The following is a 10,971-nucleotide window of genomic DNA, read 5'->3' on the forward strand; positions in this document are numbered from 1 at the left end:
ATGATCACTAAATCAAGGACCGAGGAAGAACACCTAGTCAATTTGTGGAAGTTGTTCAAGCGGTTGCGTAAATACTAGTTAAGGTTGAATCCCACAAAGTGTACTTTCGGGGTCAAATCTGAAAAATTGCTTGATTTTGTCGTGAGTCAGAAAGGAATAGAGGTAGACCCAAACAAGGTAAAGGCCATCCTCGAAATGCCCAAGCCACACATCGAGAAGCAGTTCCAAGGTTTCTTGGGATGATTGAACTACATAGCAAGGTTCATATCACAGCTGACTGCCACTTGTGAGCCTCTTTTCAAGTTATTGTGTAAGAATCAGTTCGTCCAATGGGACGATGATTGTTAAGTGGCGTTTGAGAGGATTAAATAGTGCCTCATGAATCCTCCTGTGCTCATTCCACTGGTGCTCGGAAGACCCCTTATCCTGTATATGACTATGTTAGATGAGTCAATGGGGTATGTGCTGGGACAGCATGACGGGTCCGGCAAAAGGAACGGACTGTCTATTACTCGAGAAAAAGGTTCACGACATGCGAGATGAACTAATCTTTGCTAGAAAGGACATGTTGTGCCTTGGTGTGGGCGGCTCACCATTTGAGGCAGTACATGCTGAATTACACCACTTGGTTGGTATCCAAAATGGATCCCGCCAAGTACATCTTTGAAAAGCCCGCTTTCATCGGATGCATTGCTCGGTGGTAGGTTCTATTGTCAGAGTTCGATATTGTTTATGTCACTCAGAAGGCGATAAAGGGGAGTGCCTTGGTAGACTACCTGGCTCAACACCCCATCAATGACTATCAGCCTATGCATCCAGAATTCCCTAATGAGGACATCATGACCTTGTTTGAGGAGGAAGTAGAGGATGAAGACAGGGACAAATGGATCGTATGGTTTGACGGTGCATCTAATGCACTGGGCCATGGAGTTGGGGCAATATTGGTTTCCCCAGAAGAACAATATATACCTTTTATGGCTAGGTTGGGTTTCAACTGCACAAACAACATAGCTGAGTATGAGGCGTCTGCCCTTGGGATCCAAGCGGCGATTGATTTCATGGTCAAGTTGCTCAAAGTATACGGGGACTCGACATTGGTAATTCACCAGTTGAAGGGTGAATGGGAGACCAGTGGCCATAAATTGGTACCTTACCAGGCTTACATCAGGAAGTTGATAGAATTCTTTGATGACATATCTTTTCATCACATTCCTAAAGAGAAAAATTAGATGGTTGACACCCTTGCCACTCTAGCGTCCATGTTCCAACTAATCCCGCACGGAGATTTGTCGTACATTGAATTCGAATGTTGTAGAAAGCCTGCACATTGTTGTTTTATAGAAGAAGAGAAGGATGGTAAGCCTTAGTACTTCGATATCAAACGATACATCGAAGACATGGAATACCCGCCCGAGGCCTCTAACAACGACAAGAGGACATTGCAAAGGTTGGCAGTCAACTTCTTCTTGGGTGGGAATATCTTATACAGGAAGAACCATGACATGGTACTGCTTCAATGTGTGGATGCCAGAGAGGCTGAGCAAATACTGATAGAGGTGCATAAGGGATCCTTTGGAATGCATGCCAATGGACATGCCATGGCCCGGAAAATTCTGAGAGTGGGGTATTACAGGCTCACAATGGAGAGCAATTGTTGCATCCATGTGAGGAAATATCATAAGTGCCAGGCCTTCACGGATAATGTTAATGCCCTACCTGTATCGTTGAACGTCTTGGCAGCACCTTGGCCATTCTCTATGTGGGGCATAGACGTGATCAGATCTATTGGGCCTAAGGCTTCAAATGGACATCGCTTCATCTTAGTCGCCATTGACTACTTCACCAAATGGGTTGAAGCAACTTCATACGCTAGTGTGACAAAGAGTGTGGTGATTAGATTCATCAAAAAGGAGATAATTTGCCGATATGGGTTGCCCAGGAAAATCATCACTAATAATGCCACCAATCTGAACAACAAGATGATGAAGGAAATGTGTGAGGATTTCAAAATCCAACACCATAATTCCATGCCTTACAGGCCTAAGATGAATAGGGCAATTGAGGTTGCCAATAAAAATATTAAGAAGATAATTCAGAAGATGATCATGTTATACAAGGATTGGCACGATATGCTCCCCTTTGCATTTCATGGTTATCGAACTTCGGTGCACATATCTACTGGAGCAACCCGTTTCTCTTGGTGTATGCGATGGAGGCTATTCTACCGTTTGAGGTGGAGGTTCCTTCTTTGAGAATCCTAGTCGAGTCGGGGTTGGAAGAATCAGAATGGGCCCAAGCTCGCTTTGATCAGTTGAATCTTATCGAGGGTAAGAGATTGGCCACCATGAGTCATGGGCGACTATATCAAAGCAGGGTGAAGAATGCTTTAGACAAGAGGGTGCACCCACGCAAGTTTAGCGAGGGGGACCTTGTCCTAAAGAAAGTATCGCAGGCTCAAAAGGACCACAGAGGGAAATAGGCCCTAAATTATGAAGGACAATTGACTGTGAAAAAGGCTTTTACGGGAGAAGCATTGTTGCTTACAAACTTGGATGACGAAGAGCTACCTTCGCCTATGAACTCCGATATCGTCAAGCGGTATTATGCATAATGCTTGGGGCAATTCGAAGGCTCAACGTCTGGTCGTCCTCAAGGACTCATTTGAAACTCCAAGTCTTGAAATCTTTTGTAAACCATAATTGCTGCATTAATAAATGTGGGTTGATGATTTGCATCTCTACCTTCAGTGTTGTGTCCTTTACTTTTTATTGTCTTTAATAACATACATTCTCGATCTTGCTCTCTAAATCTGGAGCCATTTGGCTCGATCAACGGGGTGCTGTAAGCGTTTAAGTAAAATTGAACACGATAACACCTATTTAATTGTTACATTTAACGTTCAATAATAAACATGCATGCATCTGCATTTTATCATCAAAGGACCCTGCAAATCAGAAAATGAACGAAGAGTCATTTTGGGTGATGGTCAACACCACACCGATTTGGGTAAGCACTAGGGGAAAGTTAAAGGTAATACAAGCATCTTGTAGTATTGTTTCACATTTTTTGCTTGATGTCACTTTCTTTGTCCTACAAACAGGTGCTAGGCCCATGATCGATCGATCACCACCCCGTGTCCGGCTGAAGATGTTAAGGAAACGCTCCTAAGAGGCAGCCTAGTATCTCTAACTTTGCTATTTAATTTCCTGTTTCATACTTGTTCGTTTTTTTGAACTATATCCTGAATTCTCCCAAGTTTATATGCAATTATAGGATTTTTAGAGAGAAAATATAACAATGAATAACACAACTTTGCAAAGGATTTTTTGCAAAAAAAAAAAATTATTAAAAATTAGCTCGCCTGGGCGAGCATGGTATAAAGAGAAAACATAAAAAAGAGGAGGGGTGAAGCCATTTTCACCCCATTTCTTCCCCAAAACTCAAAACCTCCACCAAGCTTACGGGAACCACCATTGGCAGCAGCCCCAAGCTTCCTTTGGGCACTTTTGGTTTCATTTTTTTGCATTCCTTTCATCTCACACAAGTAAGTACCATCGCCATTGAAGTTTACCTTTTTCTTGTGGTATCTTGGTGCTTTATTTGTTATGTTTTTTGCAATGTTTGTGAGATAAATTGTTTGTGAATCCATGACTTGAATGCTTGATTAGGGGCTGGAATGGATGTCCCTAGGCCTATCCTTGATCCTATTGTAGATTGGCATGTCATGTTGTTCTCCATTCATCATTTTTACATGCTTAAACATGCGCCCACCAACCATTCGATAAAATGCCTCAATGACCATTTCATGTATTGTTTTGGAATTTAAGTGTGAAATGATTTTATCCATGGACAACAATCATTTAGAATGTGTGAGCAACTTAGATTGGTAGATTAAAATGCCAAAAGCATGAGCTAGGCTTGGAAATCTAGTCCTTGCTTTAAATGCGAAATACATGAATTACATAAAACATGTGAAAGTGATTGGGTGGAATTAGCCTAATTATTGGTTGAGCTTGCTACACTATGATGGGCACATTGCATCTAAGTAGTTGTAGAATGTTTTAAAAAAAAATAATATGCACTGGTGTGTGATTTGTTTCAATTAGTTGCACGATAACACTTGCAATTAGCAAAAGAAACACACACCGCCCAAAATTGGTTGGCTTCTTGCTTGCTTAAGAGAAATGAAATAATGGTGGTGCATTTCATGCAAACTAACTTTTTATGGATGTGTCTTTGAAGGCGATGGCTCCAAAGAAGCTTCTCTCTAAGAGGGCAAGGAAGGACACCGTGGGAGAAGGATCAAGTGCGGCTCCACAAGCAGACATAGAATTTGATGGACACCGCTTCCGAAGGGAGGAACACCAATGCCGCTTTGAAGCGATCAAGAGTTGGTCTTTCCTCAAAGAGAGACGGATCCAACTGAGAGAGGGGGAATAGACAGAGTTCCAGGAGGAAGTTTCCAGGCGACAATGGACTCAACTCATAGGGCCCATGGCTAAACATGACCCAGAAATAGTCATGGAATTCTATGCAAATGCATAGCCCACCTAGGAAGGAGTCAAGGATAAGTGCTCCTGGGTGCAGGGCCAATTGGTCCCCTTTGATGAAGATGCCATCAATCAGTTCTTGGGGCATCCGTTGGTCCGGAAAGAGGGGAAACATTGCGAGTTTAATGAGAGGAAGAGCCAACCTTCAGTGTTTCATGAGGAGGCCATATGTCAGCTGCTATGCATTTTGGGACAAGACTTCGCACAAAGCGTGACAGGAAGGCGGGTGTGGATCATGCGCACTAGCATGACCACCTTGACACAGATCTGGATGACGTTGCTCCTCAGCAACATCCTTCCCAGGGATCATAGTTCTGATCTTCCCCTGCCAAAAATCAACCTGGTCTATGCCATCTTGACCCAGGTTAGTATTCATGTGGCCCAGCTAATCTCAGATGCCATTTATCAGTTTGTAGGGATCACGCCTCCAAGACACCAGTAGATCCAAAAAAGTCCAACAGAGCACTGGGATTTCTGGCCTTGATCACGGGTCTCTGCCAGTTCTATGGGATGCCGGTTACGCCCACAAAGCTCATCCGACCTCCTATTAATAGGTCCTTCATTGAAAAGTACTGCATGCCAAGGCAGGGCATTGTAGTTGGGACAGGACCTGTAGCAGCAGCCAGTTGTAGATGCACCGCCGCCACCTTTACAACAGCCACCATCCCTAGAGTCCACCTCTGCTCACATGCACAGGATGGAACTCTACATGTAGCATGTGGTTGACTAGCAGGCGGCCAACCATAGGGGCTAGGTGTAGTTGAATGAAAGCTTTTATCAGTATACCCTGTGTCGTAACCTACCCTTCGGTGGGAGGGTGACGCGAGGCTCACGGGAGCATCTTTCATGGAAGAAAAATGTGCGGAGTCGCCACCAATGTTTATTTGAGTAAAACGTTAGAAAAACCAAAAGAGGCCTATGAATTTTGAGAATAGAAAGGTTCGGGAATCATTTACATGTGAGGAAGGTATTAGCACCCCACGCGTTTGTCACAAGGAACGACAACCTTTAATCAAGTATGCAAAATCCAGACTTCAAATGCATTTAATTTTTTTCTTTTTTACATTTTTTTTATCTTTTTGGGGTCGACAAGAATGGGGCTCTTGCTCCTATGTATCCTCAATTGCGATGAGGAACTCAGACCTATGTAGTTCTTTGAAAAGCAAGAAAGTTATGCAGAGTGTTGATTTTAGACTTCTAAACGGTTCATTTCACCCGATAAAAGTAAAAAAGATCGTTTAAGGCATTGGACCTTTGAATGGATTCAAGCGATTTTCTTGTGGACAAAAGCTTGATTGTGAGTTGATTTTAGCTTTGGTTTCACTTGGTTGTTTTCAAACTCATTAAAAGAGAACTTTCAAAGTAAATGACCAGTTGAAACTTATTTTTTTGATGATTAACCGAGGATACAACACAAACGGTCGGTTGAATTTTATTTTAACAGCGATTAAATGAGATTACAACAAAAACGATTGGTTGAAATTCATTTTAACATTGATTAAGTGAGATTACGGCTTAAACGATCAGTCGAAACTCGCTTAAAACAAAGAAAAAGATCATCGATGGTAGAAGAATGAAGATGAAGACATGCAAAGCAAGGATGGACCCCTAAGGGTGCATAGAATGAATTCAAAGCTTCAAAATAGAAAACTAACCGGTTGAAGATTGAAGAACGATGAAGAATGGTCACAGAATTGATCATGGAATTGTTACGGAAGTGCCTCAGCCTTGATTTTTCTTCTTCTTTCCCCTATAAATTGTGTGGCAATTAATGTTAAGCAGCTTAACTCGGCCGACAAGAATCCAAATATTGGCCAATGATTGTCCCCGGATGAAATTAGGGTATGACAATTGCCCTTCTTCACTTATCTTTTATTGGAGATAAAAGGGAAGTAAATATAAAGACATTAATTTCGTTCGAGCGATCTCACCACCCGAGCGACCACTAGCGAAAGCCTAATCAGCGAAACCTGTCAAAAGAAAGAGCATAAGAGGCATATGGTATATCAGCACAAGACCTTGAAGTCTTGCAAAGTAAGGGAGACATTTGAAGTCTCGATGAAAGACTAAGATAGTCTTAGAAAAGATAAAGAGCGGAAGACACTGATTGTCCCTGCATGCCAACAGTCTCCCTTGTCTCTGGAAGGCAAAGAAAATTGCAATAGTCTTGAAAACATCAAAAAGAACGGATGACCATGATGGTCTCCACATGCCAACGGACATGATTATCTCTGGAAGGAAAAAGGAAGCGAATGACCATAATTTGTCTTTGCATGCCAACGGACTCGCTTGCCTTTGGAAGGCAAAGGGAGACTGTAATAGTCTCAGTCGAAAGACATTGACGTCTTCGAAAAAGGGGCAGATGACCATAATTTGTCTCTGCGTGCCATCAGACTTGATTGTCTCTAGATGGCGAAGGAAGCGGATGACCATAATTTGTCTCTGCATGCCAACGGACTTGATTGTCTCTGGATGGCAAAGGAAGTGGATGACCATAATTTGTCTCTGCGTGCGATTGGACTTGATTGTCTCTGGATGGCAAAGGAAGTGGATGACCATAATTTGTCTCCGTGAGCCAATGGACTTGATTGTCTATGGATGGAAAAGGAAGCGAATGACCATAATTTGTCTCCGCATACCATCGGACTTGATTGTCTTTGGATGGCAAAGGAAGCGGATGACCATAATTTGTCTCCAAATGCCATCGGACTTGATTGTCTCTGGATGGCAAAGGAAGCAGATGACCATAATTTGTCTCTGCATACCATCGGACTCGATTGTCTCTGGATGGCAAAGGAAGCGGATGACCATAATTTGTCTCCGTGTGCCTTTCACTAAAACGCGAACACGCTTAGCAAAGAAACAAACCTCCAGACCGATCAGAGCAACATATATTTTTTGAAGAAAAACAATGTGACTATTGGGGAAGGAAAGCATGTAGATAGAATTTCCCATATCCACAAATGAGATTTGGGACATATGCATTTCATCTCTAAAAGAACATTAGAAGAAAGCACTGGGTCCAATTGAAAATAGAGGAAAACCGCTCACAGTGTATAAAATCTGACATAGGCAAGTGTTTCATCCTAATTCCGAACCACAAACATGTCATGATTTGACTTTGTAAGTCATTTCGTATCAAATCAAAGATTATATGCGTAATCATGGATCAATAGGACTTCTTAGAAAGCTGGATTTTGGTGGGAACTTTGGTTTTTGGGTCTTTTGGCCTTTGCCTTTTCTGTTTTTTCTTTTTCTTTTTCACTTTGGGTTCGACGCGGAGGAAGAGTGGACACAAAGATTTGGTTGGTAACTAAGAAGGTGATTGATTTTGACAATGCCACGCGTTGTTCAGACATTGCCTGGTACAAAGAAAATATCTCTGTATTTATATTGTTTTCTTTTCTTCTTTTCTCCAATCTTTGATTGGTTGACTTTCTTTCTTTTCTTTTGATGCACATTTATAACCCAAGGTAAAGGAAGCTCCTTTTATTTGGGAGGATCCTTCCAAATAAAAGTGAATGCCCCAAATCATTTCTGTTCTTTCTTCCAATGGTAAGGTTGAAAATTTACATCCTAGGTCAAGGTTCTGGACAAAATGTTGAGGTTTGGCTCAAAAGGCCTACGGATGGAGGGACATGACGCATGTCGGTATATTTGTTTAGCGAGCGGTTCAAGAATAAGTGAATGCCCCAAATCATTTCCATGTCACACATATAACAATGATGATTAGAAATTTATGCAAAACTGATCATACACACATCCATGTGGACACTCATACATAAAGCTTTGTGGCCATATAAACACTAAGGCTTAGGGTTTGTCTTCCCCTGTTCAAATCAACCCAGTGTTTTTAAATAATGCTCTTTTATCAAGTTACACACACATCCGAGTCCACTTAGGCCTTCGACAAAAATCTTTCATTGCATTCACCTTTCAGGCGCACACATTTTTTTTCAAAAATCTTTCTATGTCCTGACCTGCAAATTTTCCAAAGGGAACGGGCGGTCATTTTCTTTCAAAAGTGTGTTGGCTTTTAGTTTTTTTCCTTTTAGCCTTTCCTTTCAATCAATTTCTTTCAAGAAAAACTTTTTTAGAAAAAGTTTGTAACCCGGGCAACGTTGGTAACCGAGATTACGCTTTTATCAAAAGGAATAAAAGGCGTGGGAATGAAAATACACAAGACCCCTTATTTTTTTGGCGTTTCAGACAAGCCATCGCAAAGTACATACGACAATATGCTATAAGCGGTAAAATTAGTCAAAATGAGATAACAAATGACTAAAAGCAATAATATCAAGTTCAGTTTTACCACAATGAAATAACAACTGAAAGCAATAACACCCAGTTCAGTCTTATCATAATGAAATAACAAAATAACAACTGAAAGCAATAACATCAAATAAACAAAATCACAATTTTCGGCGGTCCTGGCCGTGCAACTCTACCTCATCAAGTGAACAAATCCAACACGTCAGCCATGTCACCATCCTCCTGAGTTCCTCCATTATCCCTAGGGGCCCCTACGGGTCCCGCCCGTATCTCAAAATCGATCTCGTCTCTGGGCTAGGCCACCATGGCCCCAAACTTCTCGGGGGTAGGCCAAGGGAAAGGACTAGGGTCCTGACTCTGCTAGTGTATATTGTAATGGTAGAACATCTCGTTCAGCTACACCTGCCCCATGTTATTAGCCGCCTGCTGGCTAGTCATGTTCTGCATGTACCTGTGCATCTGGAGTTCTATCCTCCGCAGGTGGTCAGACAGGGTACCTCCTCTAGAGGCGGCGGTGGCGCATCTGCAGCTGGTTGTTGTGGCGCCTGACCTTGCACCTGCCTGGGCATGCAGTACTTCTCGATGAAGGCCCTACTGATGGGAGGCCGGATGAGCTTGGTGGAGGTGACCGCCACTCCATAGAACTGATAGAGGCCTGTAATTAGAGCAGGAAACCCTAGGGCCCTATTGGACTTCTCCGAGTCCACTGAGTGTCTCGGAGGCTTAATCCTTGTAAACTGGTAAATAGCATCAGAGATCAGCTGGGTGACATGGACACTCACCTGAGTCAGGATGGTGTAAACCAACTGACACTTCGGCAGGGGGAGGTCCGAGTTATGGTCACTTGGGAGAATGTTGCTAAGCAGCAATGTCATCCTGATCTGCGTGATGGTGGTCATGTTGGTTCGCATGATCCGCACCCGTCTCCCTGCTATGCTCTGAGCAAAGTCCTACCCCGAAATGCATAGCAACTGACTGATAGCCTCCTCATCAAAGTCAGAGGCTAGGCTCCTCCTCTGGGAGAACTCGCAATGCTGGCCTTCTTCCAAGACCAGTGGATGCCCCAGAAATTGATGGATGGCATCCTCATCGAAGGGAATCCACTGGCCCCTTACCCAGGAGCGTTTGTCTCTAACTCCCTCCTCTATAGGCCAGGCGTTGGATAGAACTCCATGCCTATCTCAGGGTCGAACTTAGCCATGGGTGATGCCAGCTGAGCCCATTGCCTTTGGGAAATCTTGATGCAATCCTACCCCCAAGGGCATTGGATAGAAGACTCCAAGAAGATTGGGCAAAAGATGCAAGAGAAGGCACTAGGGTTCTCATGAGCCTTAGGGTAGATTTCGGGCCCATGGGCTAAGTATGAGCCCACTTATCTTTGTAAATATTAGATTAAGGTTTCATTATTTTTGGGCCTTGTATTTAGGGCTCCATAATGTAGGTAGGGTACCCTAGAAATATAGGATTTTTCAGCCCTTGTATTTTAGGGCACCTAGACTAGTTTTTGTATTAGGGGTGGTTTTGTAATTTCACATGCACTAAGTGGATATTTGATGTGTGTGGTTGGAAATAAATTTAATTGAATTGGTAGAAGCCCAATCCAATTAAATTTTAGAGGGGGAGGTGAGCATTTGCTTATTACACCCCATTGCCACATCATATAGTCACACTTTGTGCATGTCCTTCATGCTTTTCATGCCTCATGACACCTAAGCACACTTAGTGGAGAATCTTGGAATTGATCTTGGATTAGTGGGTTGAACCATAACTAAAATTCACTAATCATAATTAGTGAAAATTTGGCTCCAAAGTTTGGCTCCACAAATTCAATTTCAAATTCAAGGGAAATTTGAATTTACCTCCAATTTTGTGTGACACTTAGGCTATAAATAGAGGTCATGTGTGTGCATTTTTTTGAACTTTGATCATTTGAATATTAAACTTCAGATTTCAAAGCTCATTTAGAGTACAAAATTTCGTGCTCTTCTCTCCCTCTCCCTTCATTCATCTCCTTCTTCCTCTAAGCTCTTATCCATGATCTCCTATGGTGGTGAGCTTCTTCTAGACTCCTCTTCTCCTTGAAGTGGCGTCTCCTCTCTCTCTTCCTTCTCCATTCCGCTGCCATTTATCTTCCAAGAAGCAAAGGAAT

The 10,971-nt window shown here is 42.6% G+C and overlaps 1 protein-coding gene across 1 annotated transcript; it reads left to right on the forward strand.

Annotated features, from left to right (window-relative positions):
• The first annotated feature begins 475 nt into the window (after positions 1-475).
• On the forward strand, positions 476-1,229 carry LOC102665536 (uncharacterized). The gene is made up of 2 exons (XM_006591594.1): positions 476-604; positions 705-1,229. The coding sequence occupies exons 1-2, from the start codon at positions 476-478 to the stop codon at positions 1,227-1,229; spliced, it is 654 nt and encodes a 217-aa protein (XP_006591657.1).
• The last annotated feature ends 9,742 nt before the right edge of the window (positions 1,230-10,971 follow it).

The sequence above is a fragment of the Glycine max genome, chromosome 11, assembly GCF_000004515.6.
Source record: "Glycine max cultivar Williams 82 chromosome 11, Glycine_max_v4.0, whole genome shotgun sequence".
Classification (NCBI taxonomy): domain Eukaryota; kingdom Viridiplantae; phylum Streptophyta; class Magnoliopsida; order Fabales; family Fabaceae; genus Glycine; species Glycine max.